Genomic DNA, 23,060 nt, shown 5'->3' on the forward strand with positions numbered 1-23,060 from the left:
TCATTCTATAGAATGGCTAGGTATTATAAACAATGCCCAGGCAAAGTATGTAATAATCCTCATATTTCATCATACCTTCTCATATTTCATCATACCTTCTCATATTTCATACATCCGGCATTATATACAATGCCTTAGGCATTCTATAGAATACCGGCGTTTAATACTTTGCCGGTAACATAAATAAATGAAAATTCACTAAAGTTTAACTCTATCTTTCTCAAACATCTCTCGTTTCGTAAGCGCTTTTTAAATATTTCTCAGAAATGAAAAAGCTATATTTTAATAATAAATGAAAGCTTTCTTATGACAAAAATTGTGAGATAAATATTTTAAATTATGAAATATATATATATAAACTTCAACGCCTTTGAATTCCCATTTCTTTCCGGAGTGATTTTAATTAACCTCTTGAGATAAAGCAAACCAATACAATTTCTGAGTCCGAAAACAAATCATTTGGTGACTCAAGTAAAATTCAAGTAACTCTGGACTCACGGATTTGAACCCCCACGAAATAGACATGCAGAAGTGATAAACATGCACAGGGACAAACAATCAATACACAGGAGCCTTATGAGCTTATCACAAGGTCCTGATAATCATTAGACTGACGTCATTTTTCCGATATATATATAAAGAGACAGATATACTTCCCACCAAACATTATCAGATTTCAGAAATACCTTCGATTAAAAAATTTCATTACTCAGCCCTCTTGAATCCCCTAGAATTCGAATCATTTTCTATCGGGCTTTTAAAGTTCTTTCTATTTTTAAAGTCGAGAGGAACTGTTTTGAATACTCGGGGATTCAGAGGTTTGTTCTTTTTTGTTTAGTTTCCGAAAATGCAATCACACCGGAAGAGAATTCACAGTTCCCGCGAATAGTTTTCATCCATTGCATCGCATTCCTTACTCGTTGTATCTATCTTTGCATAGAATTTGTCTCCGTATGCTGCCTGAATAAACTTAGAACTTTATTTCAATCCATTGGCAAACCCATCAACACAGAACAGAAAAGTGCTTTGTCATAACTGCCTCTATAGTTTTCATCTGAACATCAAGATTCACGACTTAAGATTTTCCAGTGTCCCGATGTTAAGTATTATGTTGAGCTCCCTGAATTTTGCCTCCGTTGAATCAAAACAGTTGCATTGGATGTATGGTCAGGTGAGGTGACGAAAGTTTGAAGAAGAAATTCTAGAAGAATCTCTTGTTTTCCATATAGATTGAATCGCCAAGCAGAATGGCTCTGCTGGTGATTTTCACCTGTTTCACCACATTTCAAAGAGACCTTATTAGGAAAAATAGAGATGGACTCATCCTATTTTTAGTGACGTTAGTGTTCGCCGCATACTTGTCCATGGGTGGCGCCATTTTCAAAATAATTGAAGGTCCCCAAGAGGACAATGTTGCTGCTTTGAAGATTCTAGGTAACTTGAAGACTAGATACCCAAGCATTACTGGTGAGCAATTATTTCTATAGTTTAAAAATTGATTCACTGATTTCTCATTATTAATTTCTCATAATGAACTCAGCAATAAGTTCACTATTTTCGAATTCTGCGGGAAAAAATTACTTTTCAGATTATGACTATATTGTTGGAAATTAAAATTACGATAGTACATAATTTGTCCATAAATCATTAACTAATTAAATATATAGTAAATCAAATATTAAAAAAGAAAAAATTAATTAATTTTCCCAGTCTGTTGAAAATGTTTCCGATTGACTACGATTCGATATTAAGTATACACTTTACCAATTCTTAGAGATTCAAGAATTCAAGAATACTTTCAATAGCAATTATTTCTATAGTTTAAAAATTTCTTAAAATAGTGCCATTATTTTTTATTCTACTCTATTAATAATGCACTATAATATCTATTTTAACGATATTAAAGTTAATAACTATTTTATGGATAAAAATGTTCACTACCAATGAGTTTTCATTATATCTCAGACTCACTATAGCGGAGTTCGACAGCAATTAAAAATAGTGCCATATGTTTATTTTTTATCCTACTATATTCATAATGCATTAATATCTATTTCAATGACATTATAGTTAATAACGATTTTATATATAAAAATGTTCATTACATTACAGCTGAGTTTTCATTATATATATCATATATTATTTTTTATCCTACTTTATTCATAATGCACTAATATCTACTTTAATGATATTATAGTTAATAACGATATTATAGATAAAAATGATTACTACAACTGAGTTTTCACTATGTCTCAAGTTCATTAATCATCAGGTTCATCAACAATTAAAAATAGCGATATATGTTTATTTTTTTATCATACTCTATTTATGATGCACTAATATCTGTTTTAACGATATTATAGATAAAAATGTTTACTACATCTGAGTTTTCGCTATATCTCAGGCTCACTATAGCGGAGTTCGACACGACAGCAATGAAAAATAGTGCCATATGTTTATTTTTTTTATCCTACTCTATTCATAATGCACTAATATATTTTAATGATGTAATAGTTAATAACAATATTATAGAAAAAAATGTTTACTACAACTGAGTTTCACTATATCTCAGGGTCACTATAGCGGAGTTCGACAGCAATTAAAAATAGTGCCATATGTTTATTTTTTTTATCCTACTCTATTCATAATACACTAATATATTTTAATGATGTAATAGTTAATAGCAATATTATAGATAAAAATGTTTACTACAACTGAGTTTCACTATATCTCATGCTCACTATAGCGGAGTTCGACAGCAATTAAAAATAGTGCCATATGTTTATTTTTTTTATCCTACTCTATTCATAATGCACTAATATCTATTTTAACAATATTGTACTAGAATAGACATACATAAAACAATTTTAAAGAATGATATAGAAGATGTTCGTGAAGCAATGATTAACTACCAATGTTTCTGTTTAAATCTAGAAACTCATTTTGGAACAAGTCACATTTTTAGATAGTGTTAAAAAAGTATTTATTTATTGCATCACGTACTTATGTTGCTCATAATTGTAGAAGACTGTGAATATTGACTTATATAAAAAGTTCTGGAGTCACGAATATATCAGATTTAGGAGATTTGTTTTTTTAAAACCTTTAAAATTTAATTTCCTTGACTTGCCGTCGTTTCACATGTTGGCTGCATAAGTTGATGAAATGTATATTCAGACATGTTTTTTATTTATTCTAAAATTTACACAAGTTCAAAACGTAAAAAATTTTAAAAAAATCCCCCCTATATCGTTATTAATTTAATTGATTTTCATAGTATTAGCGAAAAAGTTTGTTTTTGGAATTTAAATACGTTGCTTTTAATTTTATCGGTTAGGTTATTTTAAAGCATTGTGAAATCTAAATAATAATAATAAGAGATAAATAATGTAAATAAGAGATAAATAAGGGAAAGTGGCGCAAGTGTAGATTTATAGAATAATTCTGTTACCTATCATTTAAATTTTTGTTGTTGTTAATTTTGGAAGATAGGCGAAATTTTGTGATTCTTTCAAATGTGCTTACAACACAAAACACTAGATTTTTAAGAATTTTTTTTTTACACTAGATTCTTTTTTTTTTTTTTNTTTTTTTTTTTTTTTTTTTTTTTTTTTTTTTTTTTTTTTTTTTTGCTGGAAACGCAACTTTTTAATTTGGAACTTTAGACTGTCCTTATTCATAATAAAATATATTATGTAATGGATGAATATGCTTATTACATATTTTAATAGTCACTTGCTTTATTTTAATAGTCACATATTTTAACAGTCACATCACTTTAAATAAAAAAACGAACTTACAAATACAGATGACCACACTGTGGGGACAGAGGAGAACAGTAGAGATATGCTAAAATTACTGGGTTGCATCAAAATTCAATAGTGACAGTAAATTCAAGTTAATTCAAGCAGAAATTTCCTTTTTAAAATACGTAAACGTTTAGAGCAGTGATTCCCAAAGAGGTCTCCCCAGGGTCGACAACAACCTGAAAGGGGTCCATGTCAAGTTTTAAAAAAAATTGGTGGTCCATGAAATAAAAATAGGGGTCAACGATAGTGGATCTCATATAAGCAGGTCGTGACTTTTAATTTTGGCATTTCATTAATGGAATAATCAACATACACTGATAGTACCTAATTACTTATATTATACTACCTTATAATATAAAGACATATACCTATCTACATTCTACATAATTTTTAAAAGTAGCCATGACGTAAACATTTTATTATTATTATTATTATTTATTATTTTATTAAGTTATTAGGATTATTTTGATATGAAACTAAATATACATGAAACATTTATATGAAACTAAATTATTATAAACTAGCAATTGCCTGCAGCTCCGACTGCGTACGTTTTTATTTTCTCTGCGTGTAAGATTTTATTTTGTTACAAAAAAGTCTTTTTCCACGGTAATTGTAGCCTAGCCTGTGTCAACTCTTTAGCTAGCTAGACCTCCAATTTTATCTGTGTACAAGATCACTGAGATTTGTTTTTACGTGAATACGTAATAAGCAGACCGACAATACAATACTACGGTTTTGTATACAAACTTATTTCCGCAATTATAATATTAGTAGCGGAGTACGGGTTTTATAGTGCACTTTTTTGTTTCATTTACATATTAATTAAATTAAATTAGCAATTAAATTAGTTTGAACTTAATTAACAAATGTATAAAATTAACGTGTGTTTTTTTCTTTTTTTCACCCTACACTTTACTACAGTTACAATTTTAAATCCTTCACAGTGAGTAGCACTATACCAGCTGTCAAAAATACATTTGAAATTGATAAATTTACGAAAAACCAATATCAGGTAAGCAGGGGGTCTCCCCAAAACCGAAAAACATGGTAAGGGGTCTACGAGACTAAAAAGTTCAGGAACCACTGGTTTAGAGGGCAAATTTCTCACGCATACAGATATATTTTCTTAATACATAGTGATGGTGTTTATAAATGATTGAATCTTACAATATTGGATTTTTCTAAGACAACACCCTGATTAAGCTATCTGTGACAAAAAATGTACAAACATATCTTATTAAGGTACTTATAGTTATTATGTTAAGATTATTATGATGTTAAGATGTTAAGACATATGTTAAGATTACTGGGATTCTTTGAAAAATTCAATAGTGGCAGTAAATTCAAATTAATTCAAACAGAAATTTCCTTTTTAAAATACGTAAACGTTTAGAGGGCAAATTTCTCTCGCATGCAGATATATTTTCTTAATACATAGTGATGGTATTCATAAGTGATTGAGGCTTGTCTTACAATATTGGAATTTTTTTAAGACAACACCCTAATTAAGCTTTCTGTGACAAAAAGTGAACAAACATATCTTATTAAGGCATTTATAGTTACTAAATTGGATTATTTATATAAAACATTTAATTTAATTAGAACTTTTCCTGCATTGCGTTTATTAATTTTAAATATTTCAAATAAAGTTACAAATTCAGCAAACTCTAATGCTTTAACTCATTTTCAGAGTTTATCTTAATTCAAAATATTGATTATGAGTGAATTTTTTAAAAAAAATATTTTTATATCAGTTTTTAAATTAGAGAATTCCGAAATTCTATTATCTAACTCAATACTCATTTGTAAGACTACTTCATAATAAAAGACAAATATTAAATGTATACGAATGCTTTTTCTTTTTTTTTTCTGCATAATTTAGAGCTGCTAAAAGATTAGAAAATAAAGATGCCTCCAGTCCTTTAGCTTAAATTTTTTTTAGCTATGTAATGTTTAAAAAAGACATAAACATAGAAAGACAAAATTTAAAAAAAATTCTTTGATACCAAATAATAAACAACAAAAAAATTACTAAAAATGAAATAGTTTTCGAAAAAGATATTCGTAACACTCAAGTCTCAATTTATTAAATTTTTATAAATGAAAATTTTCGTTGCTCTTTGTTCGTTTGTTCGTCGTAAAATAAAGTGTAAGGGAAAAAAGTTACGAAAATCACATATGACATGACATATTACGAAAATGACTTTTCACGCTGATGGGAAACTGTTATTCCTTTTATAAATGTTTCTAATCTGACGCTCTAATTACAAGCAAAAATATATTTACTTGCTTTTTAAAGATAAAAAACAATTCAAAAGTTACTAAAAAAATCCGTAAGATTATCTGGAATTCATTTGGACAAAAATTTAAAATCAAAAAACATAATTTGAAAGATTTCTTTTTTTACTCTTATACAAAAATGTATCAATAATTTATTTTATTAATTGAAGAAATTTCAAGGATGAATAATTGTTTCTCCTAGTTCATTTTTAAATAACTGCAAATTTGAAAGTTGTTTTTTGAAGTGAGCCGTGTTTGGAAAATTTTACCTTTGACGCAGAAAAAAGACACAGGTGTTTCATGTTGATTTTCATAACCATGAATTATTAAAATTCGAAATGTAATATTTTTCACTTATTTTGACCTAAATTATAACGAAATAATGAGAAAGGAATGATTATATTTAACAAAACAGTGAAAAATTATATTTAACAAAAATTCTGGGTCTTGGGGTATCTAAAATATATATAGTGTGAAAAAGTGTAAGTGAATCAGGACATGAATAAAAAACATTAAAAATTACTGAAACAAAAAAAAATTTTTTTTTGCACGTAGAGTACCTGTTAATCAGGTACAGGTTTATAAGGGGTTGAATTTCTGGTATTGCCGTGTGAGAGAGCGAGGGAGAGATAACACCAATCTTCATCACTTTCGATGATAGGTAGCGTTTTATGGTACTCGCAAAAAAAAAAAAAAAAAAAAAAAAAANAAAAAAAAAAAAAAAAAAAAAAAAAAAAAAAAAAAAAAAAAGGAATTTTGTAAACAGAGTAGATACGAGGTGGTGAATTAATTTTATTTCAAGAGTATTTGTTTCGAATAAAAGTGAAACTCACCACAAAAATTAATAAGTGTGGTTTAGATTATTGCAAACCATCATTAAAAGTAGAAAACGATGTCAAATTACATCATGAATCTGATCATGCCTACGCCCTGACAAAGGTAAAAAAGTAAAAGTCTTTTTACAATGAGCTGAAAAAAAGAAGTCGGTCAGATTTTTCAACATCAATGTCCAGGTTACATATGAATTTTTGCATTTTGTATGTGTGTGTGTGCGTTTTGACTTAAAATTTAACTAGTTAATAAAATAAATTTTCCCGTGAAACAGATAATTGAAGTTTGTGTAAGCTGCAAAGCACCCACAGGATTTTTTTTAACGCGATAACTCGAATCTGGTAGGACTGACGAAAAACTTCGACACATCGGAAGTTCGACTTACCGTTAGTTTCGGTTTTAGACTTTCAAAATATTGTCGGATTATTTAACTAATGCTTATTAATTACAAATCTTCTAATTGCTTACAATATTTAAGATCATTTTTCTGACAAGCCATTTACGATAAGACTGTTTGAAGCACTTTATGATACCCTGGTCCATCGGTTGCAACTTTGCTGTTGTGTTTGGCGGGAGAAACTGCAAGTTTACTGCTTTCAAATTAGGTAGATCACTATGTGCTATGCATTTAGACATAAAGAGTATCACTTTTCTTTTTTTAGCGAAGAATTTTCGATCCAATTTTCTTACATAGTCTTCAAATAAAACTGATGTCATCCAAAACTTTTTGTTAGACTTGTAATAAAAAGGATACGTTTTTACATTCTTGAAACATCGGGGATTTCGGTTTTTTCCGATAACAAGTAAGGGCAATTTCTCTGTCCCAGACGCATTTCCTCCAACTAGGACAGTCAAACGTTCCTTGCTCATTTTACCCCCTGAGCAGTTTTCATCCTTAAACATCATAGTCTTATTCGGAAAGCATTTAAAATATAAACCCATTTCATCAATATTGAAAACATCATTTTAACTGTATCCTTGAAGTAAATTCGGTAACGTTTCATTTAACCACTGTTCACATACTTCAAAAGGGACAGCTTTAGCTTCTCCATGAAGAGTGCGAAAGACATTGTGCGTGTGTTGCAAAGGAAGGGGCAAGATGTCAGCTCTTAGGTTTTTTTTCTTGCTTTAAAAGATCAAAAAAAAAAAATCGAGTTAAAGGGAGTAAATTTCGAATAATCGAGGATAATTAACATGAAGTTGAAGATAAAAGGGTCGGGACCTCATAAAAAAAATCGAGTTATAGTAATATTCGAGTTATCGTACTTCGAGTTATAGCGAATTGACTGTAAAACTTGTCACACTGGTTAATTGTTGCATAAAGATCATACTTTTAAACCAAATTTACAAAAAATTTTGAGCTTTAAAGAAAGAAAAAACACACGTTCTGGAACTACCAGTAGTTGCTAACATGTTCCTCAGATTATTGATATTGATTTTGCAATCAAATCAGATAAAAATTGAATAAAAGAAAAATAATTCATTGCATCAAAATTCAATTATATAATCTATCGTTTAATTTTTCCTGTCGTCAAATTTATATTATATATCGTCTAATTTAACCAATTGATACACGAACGTAAACAAGAGGAAACAGTATCGTAAAAACAATAAAGCTGTATAGTATCAACTGATAATTAAGATTTTACGTAGAATCTTACAGTGCGTGAAATAATTTGGTCAGGGACTGAAGATTAGTCTATTATTAGTCCCTGAAGGCGACATAATCTTCTGAAGTGGTTGACGGCAAGTTATCCACTTCAAGTGGCACAAAAAGTGAGATAGCATCCGACACAAACCGGTGGAGGAGAAAGGTATTGTTTACTTAGACACGATAATTCTGAGAATGTGGTTCAGCAATTTTTCATTCACTGTTGTAACAAAGATCATAATAACGTAATAAGTAAATAAAAGCATGTAATTACTTTTAGATTACTTATAACTTTTGATAAGACTTCTGTGCGACAAATTGAATTCGATATTTTAATTTTTTTTTCTGTCATGAACCTTGATAATAATTTTATTAAAATATTTTTACTAGCTTAAGTACAAATTTGTCCCTCCTAATGCGTTATTTAGACTTCATTGTTTATGACGATTTCGAACATACGACTATACAGATGAGACCAACCTGTTATTTTTATCATACATTTCGAAAGGTCGTTTATAAACTTCATTTGCTTGTTCACCTGACCAAATATTTTAAAGTAGAGAAATACTTCTAAATTCGAAAGAAAGTTCGGCAATCGTACCAGCGATAGTATAAAGTTTGTTCTCATTCTGACCAGCGCATAAGCTAAGAACGAATAGAAAGAAGAAAAAAAAGGTTGAAAAAAATTAATACTAAATTATCAATATTGACAAATGAATGTATTTGTCTTAAAATAAATCATAATCCAACATAGCCAGAAACACAGCTTATCATTGACCCTATGGAATTTTCTTTCTTTCCACGCGTTGTCTTTAGTCGGTCAAGTTTAAAAAGGGGGTCTGAAAATGTGGCTTGACCAAAGAATATTCATAAAGGAAAAAGGCTAAATTCTTCTCTACTTTACCCAGAAGTTATGTAACCTTAAAGGCAACCTTGTTTCGGAATTTTCGCTTTATTGTTACGAAAATGTTGTGTTAGAAACCTTTTTCCAATGTAGCAATAATATTGCAGTTTCAAACCTTTCATCCTAAAAGGATTAAAAATTAGTTTTTTTTAAAAAGTACTGTCACTTAAATAAAATGGCCACTTAGGTCCATAATGACGTTTTAGCAAACGATAGGATCAAATTGCATCGTCAATAAAAATTTCTTGACAAGGTACAAGTTGAGCATATAAGACGTTGCGAAAAGAAACCTTATAATTACCTAGGTTTAAGATTATGAGGACCTTTTCATGCTTGAAAACCCTAAAACAACCTCGATTTTCAGGTTTTTATATAGAAGGTTGTTTTCCAAGATTAGGGTAATGTGGGTAGATTGTCACAGATCTCGTTTTAAGATTAGAAGGTTTACGCGTAAACCGCATAAAAAACCTTTTTATGTTTACATTAAAAGGTTTTTGATAAGGGAAAATAAACCTTATTTCGCTATCTGGGTATATTCTGACAGAGTGTCGAAACCTCATCGATGGGTCATGGATTACTTCCTAAAGGGATACACGAAATCCCTGCAATATTCGATCTCATCGACGTGGTGGCATAATTAGGAAATTTGTGAAACATTGAAGTGAGTCTTGAGTACTTTCTGACAACATAACTCCACCTGTATTGCTAAGTTTATTTCAGTCAATAAGTAGCTTGCAACTCTCCAACATTACCTATCGGTTACAATATTGCTGCAACGCACGATTTATTCTCGAATACAACTTTCGAATACACGATTTATTTTCGACTATATCTTCAATAAGGCCAGTTTTGGGGTGTTTTAATATGAATTGATGAGAGTTTGTGACCGTTTTTTTTATTCCTTAAATCTTAATTTATGACCCGTAACGAGATATTTTAACGATGTAAATTGTTTCAACGATATGGAGGGGTCAATATTTTTCATACAATTAGTTTTATAAATATGCATGTAATAACAAGCTAAGTATAGTTCGTTCACCAGTAGTTGGCACTTGACTCCACCTCCTCTGACGGACGAAGAGTTCATTTCCGAGCTGTAGTACGAGGCGAAAAGCCTCCGCGCTTGAAATTGAGACAACCCCTAATGAGAGCCAAACGCAAGCAATGAATTGCTTTTCAGTCACTTACTTCATCATCTGCTATTATACCTTTCGTTACTCTAGCTAATTAAATATATTGCAGCAAAATGTCTCAAGAAGGATAAACTATTCACCCAAAAGAGAGAAATATCACAAAATGTATGAAATATCTAATGTTAAAAAAAAGCACATAAAGATTGCGAAATGAATATTTTTTTCATACGATCGACAAATAGCAACCTTGTTCAGGGTTGATCACATCCTCCCAAAAATAGCGAAATAGTATCGTCGGATACCACGTGAGCTAAGTGCCAGCTTCTGGTGAACGAACTATATTTTTGCTTTGATATTTCTACTTAGGATAATAGCATTAATTTTTTGTTGCGCAGATGAAGCCATAAATGATTTGTTTCATCAGCTGTCGGCAACTGGAATAAAAGGGCTTCCAGACGGCAACCAGAAGCCCAAGTGGACATTCGGAAATGCATTCCTTTATAGTATTACTCTCCTAACAACAATCGGTGAGTCTTCTCAAAATAATTTTCTCTCCTAATGAAATAGTTAATCAGAAGTTTAATAATGATCATTATTTTTTAACAAATGATATCTCTTGTTACATGTCACATAGTCACCATAGCTCAAACAGCAAGATAACAAAAAAAGAAGCATGCAGCGCACAGCTTTGAATGCCAAGCTATCTTCCCTATAGATACTTTTTTCTTCTTTTTTTTATAGCCATCGTTGAACAGCCAACCCAATTTTTGGGTTTACGACTTCTAATGTTCAACTCCGTAATCTTCCAATTTCGAGCCCGATCCAGAAGACAAGCGAACTCCTGGATCAAGTATTGGGAGAAATTTGCGTTTGTGGAGGACTTTTTGATGGAACTAACCCGCATTTGACCGCTACATGGAGAGAAAGAACACGAGAACCTTCACGGTTAGCCTGATGGCAAAGGGACTCTAAACCATGATTCGTCTACCACTGAGGATTATTCACGTCAGCACTTTGGTCGTTGCAAACCAGATGCGGATTCGTATCGAACAGACATCGCCGGGATTCGAACCCGGTTCACATCAATGGAAAGCAACCGCTCTATTCCCTGAGCCATCACGGCTCTCTATAGATAGTTTTTTTTATAACCGTCGTTAAACAGCCGACCCAATCTAGGATTTATGTCTACTAATGTTCAGCTCTGTAGCCTTGTTGCAAGCGATATTCAATTTAGACAAATAAGCATACATGAGCCGCGATGGTTCAGGTGATAGAGCGTTCGCCTTCCAATGAGGCGAACCGGGCTCGAATCCCAGTCGATACGAATTCCGCATCCGGTTTGCACCGACCACAGTGCTGACGTAAAGTATCCTCAGTGGCAGACGGTCATGGGTTAGAGTCCCTTTGCCATCGAGCAAACCGTGGATGGTTTTCGTGGTTTTCCTCCCCATGAAACGCAAATGCTGGTTAGTATAATCACAAAGTCCTCTACGAAGGCGAATTTCTCCAAGTGCCCGGCGTTCTCTTCTCTTCTGGATGGGGTTCTAAAATTGCAAGGCTACAGAGTTGAACATTGATAGTCGTAGACCGAAAGTTGGGTTGTTAACGCTGGATATTAAAAAATAAATAAATTCTTTGAACCTGAACCTCTGAAAAAGCGAGATAGAACTCATCTCTAATGAAATAGAGACATTTTTTTAGAGTTCAGACACATAAAAATTATCCATTTTTTAAATTGTAAATTTAATTACACAAATATTGATTGAAAAATTGTAATCTTAGAGTAGGTTTTGTCCCTTCATATATAAAACGTGAGGAGGTTAAAGTCCCCTCTGCCATCCCCCCCCGGTCTCTGCCTTACGAAACATTGCAATTTTGCAGACACATTTCAAACTCATTAACTACCTTTGCCAAAAAGGTACAAATATGAAATTTCCTGGAAGCTCTAAGTATAGAGCAGGGATGGGGAAACTACGGCCCGCGGGCCAACTGTGGCCCGCCGGAAGATTTTATCCAGCCCGCGGACAGAATTTTAACTAGCCGATCAGTGGCGAATATATCTACTTTGTTTAAAACTATTTTTGTTGATTTCTTTTTTAACAAAGTACTGATGACCTTTTCACTTTCTCTATTTTTGTTCTACAAAACATAAATTAATCAAAATAGTTAGCACAAAAAGCTTTAACTGGTAAAATGTTGAAAGCAAAAGTTCTTTATAGAATAGCTGTAGATTAGCTCCAACTAGTATTTGTCTTTCTCGAGGAGCAGACATATGGAATCTAATATAGGTGAATTGTACTTCACATGAGGCTGACTACGCGTTTTAAGTTCCAACGAACGGATTTTTCTGCCGGCTCTAGTTCTAACATAATTTACTGCGTATGGAAACGTTGCACACATACAACGTCATTGTAAATAACGGTGAAATTATTAAATGTATAAAATGGCTACTGCCTTTCTGAGTTATTTGTAAACATTTTTTATCCCAAAATGGCAACTAAAAAACGCAAAGTTGATGTAGAGTGACATGCACTCAATGAAGAATTGACTTAGTTATTTCAGAAGTTTTTACTCGGCCCACCAAACTTTTTTTTCTAGATTTTTGGCCCACGACCCAAAAAGTTTGCCCATCCCTGGTATAGAGGAAACAAAATCAATTCGCAGATGTGTGGTAACTCATATAATTTTTATGGAAAATTTATCTAAACTTTGATACCCTTTTCTGAGTTGTTGAATACGGATTTTATAGGGGGTAAGTTGGAATTGAATTACTGACGTCCCCCTCCCACCCTAGGGGAACTTTAGTCGTTATCTTGAATAAACTGGTGAGAGTCCTTCTAACTAGACAAAGGAGATAAGTTTGTTTGTTTTTTTACGCTGATTCTAATAAAATCAAAGTCGAAAGTATTAGTATCTAAACGCATATCACAAGGAACGAGTCCATTTCTTCTGAGGTAAGGTGGGTAACGTGAGATATAATCAGTTCCATTACATAGTATGTCTCTAAATCAAAGTTTCCTCTATCCAAATGGGGCAAAGCAATGTTTTCTCCAACCAATTTAAAAAACAATAATACAGGATTAGAATTTTCAGAATCAAATAAACATCTCATGAATAATTGCCCATTTGAGGTCATTCCTACTTTGAAGTTATAAAGATAACAACAAAATCAACAGCTGAAAATACTTTTTCAGTAGATAAGAAACAATGGATGATTAATTGATTGTAAACAATAACAAGCTTCTTAATACCGGAAGAAATTTGGAAAACTTCTGGTGTATCCTTCCGCTTATATTATGCTTGCGAGGCGAAGTGTGAACAGGCTTAACATTCTAAGGAGTTTTATTTATTGTGATTTGTGCTTAAATTTACGCGTAAAATTTTACCATTCATAAGAGTTTTCTGTAATTTATAAATTTTGACAGGTCCGTGAACCTAAAACAAATTTATCAAAATTAATATCACAGCATAAATAAAGTGCAAGATTAGACATATTTTAAGTGGTATGCCTTTTTTGGCAATATTTGTGTAAAATAGCACCGTATGTTATTCTTTGTGTAGCATCATAGAGAGTTTACGGAGTTTACCGAATTTATTTGCTGTTTGTTTCGTTGAAAGTTAGACTGAAAGAACGTGTTATATTGAAAACACTACAAGTATAATAATATTGGAGGGCGAGCTTTTTCAATTTTATGCGCAAAATTCAATCGGAAGTTGTAACGACGAATTTTAATCCCTAGCGCCATTTGCACTCAGCTTTACACAGTCAACCCTCCATAAGAGGGTCGAGATAGCCTGGTTGGTAAGGCACTGGGCTCATGTCTAAGAGATCGTATGTTCGATCCACGCTGGCCGAAGACTTCCCGTGTAGTAAATGGTGACTGATGCACGTTAAATCTGCCGAGTCACAAAGTCCTTCATGTTCCCATAACAAATCATACCTCTGGGGATACTGATCCAAGAGTTCCCTTGTCTTCTGGATTAGGCTCAAAATTACGATAGCTACGGAGTTTAATATTAGTAGTCATTAAACCAAAAATTGGGTCGGCTGTTCAACAACGGTTATATTATAAAATATTAAATAAAACCATCCATATGATAGCAAAGAAAGACAAAAGTACCCATTCAGCTAGCCAAGTTTAAGCGGAATTAAGGTCTGGGTTGAAATTTTTACTGGAGTGTTTTCTTTATTTAAGTTAACAATAAAAATATATAAGGTGCTGCTCATGCGTTTCAACTGCAAATGTTTCGAGATAATCCTTTAAAATAGTGTAATCCGGTACCTCTAAACAGGTGAAAAGGGCTTTTTCCGCCTTTTAATGTTCTATAAGAAATGCCTTAAACATATAAATTAAGTATAATGATAAAATTGCTGTTTCAAAACGCAGCTTCACTATGAGAAGAAGAAATGCACAAAACAACACTCACTTACAATGTCTTTTAAAGAATAAATTTTTACAGAAGAATGAATATTTAAATTCCGCATGTCTTAATGTATATGTTTTACCATTTCAGGTTACGGTCATTTGTCTCCCCTCACAGCAGTAGGAAAGATAGTGACAATGGTGTACACAGCAGTTGGTATACCAGTGACATTATGCGTTATGTCACTCTACGTATGCCGCCTCATGTCGATCGCGGCCTCCTACAAAGCCTCGCTGTTTCGAAAGCTGAAAGGCCCTCTCACTCCAGTACAGATCAATTTCATTCACATCAGCACTATTATGGTAAGACACTGATTACAGTCTTTTTCATGAACGAAAACAACCGGGATCAGAGGACGCCATACCGAGGGAGAAAATTTTCGTCACAAATTCTCTTTCTCGTTCATTACTAATTTAAAATTCAACAGGAAGAAAAAGTATGTTCAGACAAACCTAGAGGACGTCATGAAGTTTCAAATACAGTACAGAACCCGTTATCCGGAAATCAGAAAACCGGGAAACCAAAAAATCGGAACGAAATTCGATAAATTTTTCCGTCATTTTCAAAAAAAAAAAAATGTTTTTTTCCTCAGAAGATTTTAGGATTTTTCTTCCTTCTTTGAAAGATGTTTACCTTACCATCATTTTGGAAATAATCATTAGTGTATTACTTCATCGTTTTTTCTTCTTTTTAAGATTATTTCCAACGATTTTTATTTTTTTTTTTAGTTGGGCTTAACATTAAAAAAAAAACGGCTTTTCGTAGCGATTCAGAAAACCGGAAAAATCAGTTATCCGGAATAGCGATGGTCCCGATCGTTTCGGATAATCGTTCCCTACTGTACAGAAAAAAATCTTTTAATATATACAAATGAAATTAAATTATTAGAAGAGAACTTCTCCTTTGCGTAATCCTAAGTTATCATGGCATAATTTATTTTAATTCGTACATTTTAAAATTTTCTTTTCCGAATTTTATTTTATTTTATAACCGTCGTTGAACAGCCGACTCCCAATTTTTGGTTTTATGACTGCTAATGTTCAACTCCGTAGCCTTGTCATTTTGAACCCAATCCAGAAGACAAGGGAACTCCTGGATGGAGTATTGGGAGTAATTTGCCTTCGTGGAGGAATTTTGATGGAGCTAACCCGCATTTGCGTTACATGGAAAGGAAGACCACGAGAACCTCCCACGGTTAACCTGACGGCAAGGGGACTCTAACCCATGATCCGTTTACCACTGAGGATATTTCACGTCAGCACTCTGGTCGATGCAAGCCGGATTCGGAATTCGTATCGACTGGAATTCGAACCCGGTTCGCCTCATTGGAAGGCGAACGCTCTATCCCCTGAGCCATCGTGATACTTTAGGTTTGTCTGAACTCTCCTTTTTCTGCACTTTAAATTTCAAATTACTAATGAAAGAGAATTTGGGACGGAAATTTTCTTCCCCAATATGGCGTCCTCTTTAAGAAACAAAAACAAGGCCTACTCGAAAAACATTGACGGCAAAGTTTTCTTTTTTTATAATGTCTCAATATGAGTTAGTTAAGTTTCTCTCCTTTTGGAGAAAAGAGTGTCTAAAAATGTGCCCCGAAATAAGGTGTTTTTGCACGGTTTTTTCCTAAAAAAATAAAAAAAAAACAATGCTCTGTTTTAAAAATGCGTGAAAGTTGCAAATATGTCAAATGGGTACCGATATGATATATTTTGTTTCAAATATGATTATTTGGCCTAAGAGGAAAGTTGGCCTAAATTGTTAACTTTTGAATGAGATTTCATTTTTTGTCTAAATTAATGCTGAAACGAAGAAAAAATATCTTAGTAACGTAATTGTTTGAATAACGGTTATTTCGTTGATGTTTTGACGACTCTTTTTTTTCTCTTATGGCAACGATTTAACTATAGTTTCTCTAAAGAAAGAACTCCCCTAGCCATTCGTCTGAAAACGAGTACGAGGCATATTTGAAGTAGGGGTGTGGGGTCGGCGTAAAAAGGAAATCGTTTTCTTCGGTCTATTGCGTTAGCCCTAGAGGGAAAAGAAGCTACCCTCCATGAAATGCGCTATTCTTGTTTCCATAGCAGCAGACTGCCTCGGACTTTGTAGCGGAGGGAGTTCTTACAGTAGACAAACCATATCCTCACCTCCTTTTATGCCGAGAAGAAAAACATGACTTAGAAAAGTTTGATTAGATTGTTCAAAGCGGTACTTTTAATGATAAAGAAACTATTTCCGCGTCTATTTTTCTATGAGTGGCAACTCCTTTACGGCATCTGATCCAAATTTCATTGCTACGGCATATGATCCAAATTTCATTACTACGGCATCTGATCCAAATTTCATTATTACGGCATCTGATCCAAATTTCATTGCTACGGCATCTGATCCAAATTTCATAACTACGGCATCTGATCCAAATTTCATTACTACGGCATCTGATCCAAATTTCATTGNTTCTTCGGTCTATTGCGTTAGCCCTAGAGGGAAAAGAAGCTACCCTCCATGAAATGCGCTATTCTTGTTTCCATAGCAGCAGACTGCCTCGGACTTTGTAGCGGAGGGAGTTCTTACAGTAGACAAACCATATCCTCACCTCCTTTTATGCCGAGAAGAAAAACATGACTTAGAAAAGTTTGATTAGATTGTTCAAAGCGGTACTTTTAATGATAAAGAAACTATTTCCGCGTCTATTTTTCTATGAGTGGCAACTCTTTTGTCTTTAGACCTGTTAACAAAAATAAATTTAAGTCTCTAAAAAATCCTATAAGTTTTGATAATTACCGGAATATTTATCACATTCCCTGTTAATGTGATCTTGGCTACTTCGGACAAACCAGACGCGTTTTAAAATTTAGACTTAAGGAACACGATAGATACGTCCGCTATCAAGAATACGATGAATCGTTTATTGCTGCACACTGTTGGAATCTTGACCATAAGTTCAATTTCGTCGAATTGTTTTCGCTAAACCTAATTACGCAGTTCAGAGAAATATTTGACGGTAACTTTTTTGTACAGAAAGAGAAATATTTTTGTTGTGTCTTTAAACTTTTTTTGCAACAGTTTCATTACTACGGCATCTGATCCAAATTTCATTGCTACGGTATCTGATCCAAATTTCATTACTACGGCATCTGATCCAAATTTCATTGCTACGGCATCTGATCCGAATTTCTTTCAATGCTCATTTATTGCAGATTCAGATTGCATCTGAACTTTCGAAAGGCAGTGTTATACTTATTTAAAAATAGAATTTTCATTGAACGGCTGCGTTAATAATTTCAAAATTGCAGTTTTGATGTTGCATAGATTCAAACCTAAAATGAATTGTTTGCAGCATCAAGACAGTTTTTATATTAAAAAAAAGCATCTTCTTTTTTTCACAGACTTTAATACTGTTTGGATGTTTCTTGATCCCGGCAGTCATCTTCGATGCTTTGGAGGATTCGTGGAACTTTTTGGATTCACTCTATTACTGCTTCATTTCCCTGACAACAGTGGGTTTAGGGGACTATGTACCCGGACAAGACACCCAGAGTGAGCTCTACAGAATTGGATCAGGAAGTAAGTAAAGAACTGAAACAATTTTTCATCTTTTTTAAGAAGAAAAAAAAATGATGTTCAAGGCAGAATGTTCAAAATAAATCAACAATTTAACCCACCCCAAAGATTGGCAACCCCGGAAAAAAACCTGAGTGGCTTTTTTTCTTCTTTTTTTAGTTACAACTTTTAACTAGTTAAGCGGGTTTTATATTGACTTTCTAAGTAAAACTAGCTGTCCTTACATATATTTTAGAGCGAAACAGTACTAACTGTACTAACAGTGTAACGGTACTAACAGTAGAGCTAAACGGTACATTAAATTGTACTTCTCCATTTCGCGGGTGCAGGTGATGAAGTCATCAGTGCAAACTTACTGGGTGCAAAAAAGACTGAACTGTTTTTTTTTTTTTTACCCATTGGCAAAATGGGTCTTGTTTTGGGTTTCATGGCGTGCGCATTTTATTTGAACGTCATCACACTTTTCAACTGTGTTCAAAGATAACAGTAAACAGTGCGCATGCGTCGACATTGCATGCTTCGCTATGACGACTGCTGATGTTTGATAATTTTTTTAGAAATTTTTTTTTCACCAGTAGGCATTTTTAATGTATTTACATAATAATAATTTAAAGTATTTTTATATTAGTTTTATTATTAACTTGAAATTACTGTTTTGACTGCGATTTTGATATAAATTTGAAAACTGACGAAGGAAATGTATTTCGTGTCGTCTTGAAGCACGCATATAGGTAGGATTTGAAAGCCAATTTGACGACAAGAGGACAAACATCAATTGAAATAGTTTTTTCAAGCCATGATTTGAAATGTTGTGGCGTTTATCGGAATCAATTCGAAAAAGGGTAACCAATGGGTAACCAGTGATCGTAATAAAGGGATCACAATTTTTTTTATTTTTTTATTTTGAAGTGACGTTTTTTTTTTTAAAAAAAAATACATACATAAAATAGCCGAAATTGCATGCGCCGGCAAAATGGAAAAGTACACATGAGATAAGCCAGGTCTGTCGTAAGTTGACCATCAACCGACTAAAAACAAAAACTTTAAAAAAAATATATTAACATGCTAAAAATTAATACTTACCCATGAAAGTTTTCTTTTAAATTAGAATTGTACTATCTTGGAAAAAAATTCTAATTTAATCCCAAAATAGTTCGTTGCTAAGTAAATCTAAGTACTATCTTAAAAAACACAATAAAATCCACAGGGTTAGTTTCATTTTTCTTTTAAAAAAAAGCCGGGATTTTTTTTTAAAATCCTGTGTATTTTCCACAATAATAAGTTAAATTTCTTATTATATTGGTGTCAGAGAATAAGGCGAGCGGTTCTGGGCTTAGACTAGCAGAATCACCAACGATTTAATTAAAAATTTGGTTTGGTGAAATTGGAAATCTAGAGAAAATTAAATTCATTCATACATTTATTATTCAGTACATTCAAAGTGAACTGATCGTTAAGACACGGTTCCCAGCAGATCACCGAAGACAAGCATCACTGGCTACGGTCAGTATGCGGGTGGGTGACCACTTGGATCGGATCAGTCTGCCTAGGGACCGAGGGTGTGCGGTATTGGTCCTCGTTAAACTGTGCTACCATAAAGTGCTCGACTGCCCGTGCAGGTCGTCGGGCTACCGAAGCGGAGGCGCCATTCCCTCTGCAGAGGATCAAAATTGTGATGGTATGTCTTCGGATCATCCTCCGGGATGTTTCCCTGACCGTCGCCAATAGCCCATTGTGCTGCTCTAGTGCGACGTAAATTAACAACGACAACAGTACATCCAAAAACAATTTACAATCTCTTCAAAACAAACGACAGTCTCGTCGTTAATAAATAAAGAAATAAAAAATTTTTTACTTACGACGTTTTTTAAATCCATATTCAAGGTTAGTAAAAATAAATAAAATTAATTGCTAAAATAAAATAATTGCTAAAATAATAAATAAAATTAATAAAATTAATAGCTTTTAGTGAAACTAACTTGAAATAGAGCATTCACAAAGAGGTTTTTAACTCTTTCGTTATATAATTGGGCTTTTAATGTTATTTCTGTTCCAAAACAATTAATGGTTACTCATTTTATTGTCGATTGAAATGGGCTGCAGGTGGCGTAGAACAGAACTCTCAACTTATGGCAACACTTCGCTTGCTGTCAGAATTGGCGTGCGGAGAGTCATAAGAGAAGGAAGTATGTTAGTTTCTGTCTTGATTTTCAAATAAATTAAAAACTTTTAAGTTAGGAAACTATATGGATCTGAAAACTACATTGAACATAGCTCTAAAAGAAAGTGTCGCGGAAATTTTAAAAAATATTTTTGACACTCAAGTATTGAGAAAAGGGAAAATATCGTAGTACATTCCCATACAACTGGGAAGAGGAGGAGAGGGAAGGGTCGACATGGAATCGATCTTCTCCCCAGATGGCGTATTCAAGCATTGCGATGTGAATAACATTTATAACATTGTACCAAATAAAACATTTCACCCGTTATATGCTAAATGTTCTACTACACATCAAAGTGAGAGAAATAATACAGCTTTTTTACCAACTTTTTTTTTAAAAATGACACATTTTCAAAATCATTTTCTTATTTCTAAGTTTTAGCTACGTCTTTTTTTTTTTTTTTTTTTTTTNGAAAAAAAAAGATTTTTAATTAAAAGTTGTTGTACAAAATATTTTGAAAAAGTCACGAATAAGGGCCTTAAATTTATTCTGAGGGTTTGTTTCTTGCAGTATACATTCTGTTTGGAGTCATTGTGATGATGTTCATGTTGGCCCTGTCGTCCGACTTCTACAAACATTGCTACGAAGAGGTAACTTTACCTGTCACCATACATCATACTGAAGAAGTTTCTATCCACAAATCAAAACTTCCATCCTATGGTGCAGTAGGGTTACTACAGTCAGTCAATGAAGAATACCTGAGAGCAATACCTGAAGAGCAGCAGAGACTACTACAACCATGATGCTCGTACCATTGATTTTGACGTTGAATAACTCGAATCTTCATGTACTAGGATTCTATCTTATAGGCTTAAGCAGGTGACCTCAAATATGCTAATTAATTAGGTGCTGTAGCCACAATCAAGGAAACATGAACACCAATAGTTTTATTAAGAGGGTGGTCTAAAGTTTGGACCCCTCAATGTTACTTTTACTTTTGGAGAACTTTAACATATCTCGAAAATTTTTTCAGAGAATCAAAAAATTGTTGCGCGAAGTTATAAAATTCGTTTATCCAAAGAAATCTCCTATAAATTTAAAGGTTAGAAATCCTTAACCATTAAAAAAAAGTCTTGATAAGTTAACTAGAGTTTTTTTCTTTTTGTTGTCTGATTTAAGTAATTTAAAATATCACCTGCACAAATTAATTAGCATATTTGAGATCATAGAAGATTGAGTTTTAGAACGTATGATCATTAAGTCATTCAAGATGATTCCTTTTTTTTTTCTTTCTGCGTACTGTACATCGTTTGCCCGAAAAGTAATGTCGTAGAGTTGATTAAAAAATATGTATTGATCTAATAGGTTCATTCATCATAAATCATTTCTAGCAAGCTTACTTAGGCACTCTAGTAAGCCTTTTTCAGAATGTTATTTAAAGATTTGGTGCAAGCCTCTCTTCGCCAATTGTTCCGAAATGATACCCTTTCATGGGAGTATTCAAATGCGCCGGAGACAAGAAGAGAGATCTGCACATCAGAACTTTTGAGTGTTTGGGAAACCATCTTTGGATCAGTCAGGAAGTGGATCACGAAACGGAAAGAGTGGAAATGCCTGTGATTGCGGTTATGGTGATGTTTTGAATAATCTGCGAGGTCTGGTTCAGACTTTTTGGAATGCTTATTGTCTGTTCCTTTAAACAAGCGCTTAAACGATGGTTGGTAAGAGTTCTGGAATTCAGTTTGTCGGTCGTAGTCAGCCTTTGAGAATTGAAAGACTTTGCAAAAAATGCCTATTGCCACCAGTAGGCCCCTTTACCAATTACAACCAGTCGGAGTAAGCTAGCAGGTGCATAAGCTTCACAATAAAATCAGTGCACACACCTAAATTTTTATTTTTAATATCATTTCAAGCTTATTTGAAAATAAATTCCTTATTGATGTGCGTTAATAATTTGTATTATAGAATGTGGCTTATGTAAAATAAAAAAATACTCTTGAAATTGTGTTATTTATTGAGAACGTCATGCGTTCATATTTTGGATCATCACATAAACAGTTTTCCTAACATAATAAACTAACAGATTTTTGGTCATTCTCCTTACTAATCATACCTTCTGTTGCACAAATATGAACTCATGGTTTTGCAACAAAAGTAAGCACTATTTTTTTTTTTTTTTTTTTTNTACTTTTAAAGCTGAATCTTGTAAAAACAAATTATTATATGGGATATATATATCCTCCCTTATTTTACTAATTAAGGTGTCAGGATTGGAGAATTAGAACAGTTAAATGCAGTTGT

At 32.9% G+C, this 23,060-nt stretch overlaps 1 protein-coding gene across 1 annotated transcript; it reads left to right on the forward strand.

Annotated features, from left to right (window-relative positions):
* Window positions 1-637: 637 nt before the first annotated feature.
* On the forward strand, window positions 638-22,761 carry LOC107443782 (potassium channel subfamily K member 6). The gene is made up of 5 exons (XM_043043480.2): window positions 638-1,467; window positions 11,007-11,138; window positions 15,127-15,338; window positions 18,423-18,600; window positions 21,330-22,761. The coding sequence occupies exons 1-5, from the start codon at window positions 1,248-1,250 to the stop codon at window positions 21,560-21,562; spliced, it is 975 nt and encodes a 324-aa protein (XP_042899414.1). The 5' UTR covers window positions 638-1,247; the 3' UTR covers window positions 21,563-22,761.
* Window positions 22,762-23,060: the final 299 nt, after the last annotated feature.

This window comes from Parasteatoda tepidariorum, chromosome 2, assembly GCF_043381705.1.
Source record: "Parasteatoda tepidariorum isolate YZ-2023 chromosome 2, CAS_Ptep_4.0, whole genome shotgun sequence".
NCBI classification, from domain to species: Eukaryota; Metazoa; Arthropoda; class Arachnida; order Araneae; family Theridiidae; genus Parasteatoda; species Parasteatoda tepidariorum.

Excerpts from the sequence above, each read along its gene's own strand:
- LOC107443782 (XM_043043480.2), top strand. The coding sequence starts at position 1,248 with ATGGCTCTGCTGGTGATTTTCACCTGTTTCACCACATTTCAAAGAGAC. Across the intron at positions 1,468-11,006 it reads TAGATACCCAAGCATTACTG|ATGAAGCCATAAATGATTTG; the intron begins GTGAGCAATTAT and ends TTTGTTGCGCAG. Across the intron at positions 11,139-15,126 it reads TACTCTCCTAACAACAATCG|GTTACGGTCATTTGTCTCCC; the intron begins GTGAGTCTTCTC and ends TTACCATTTCAG.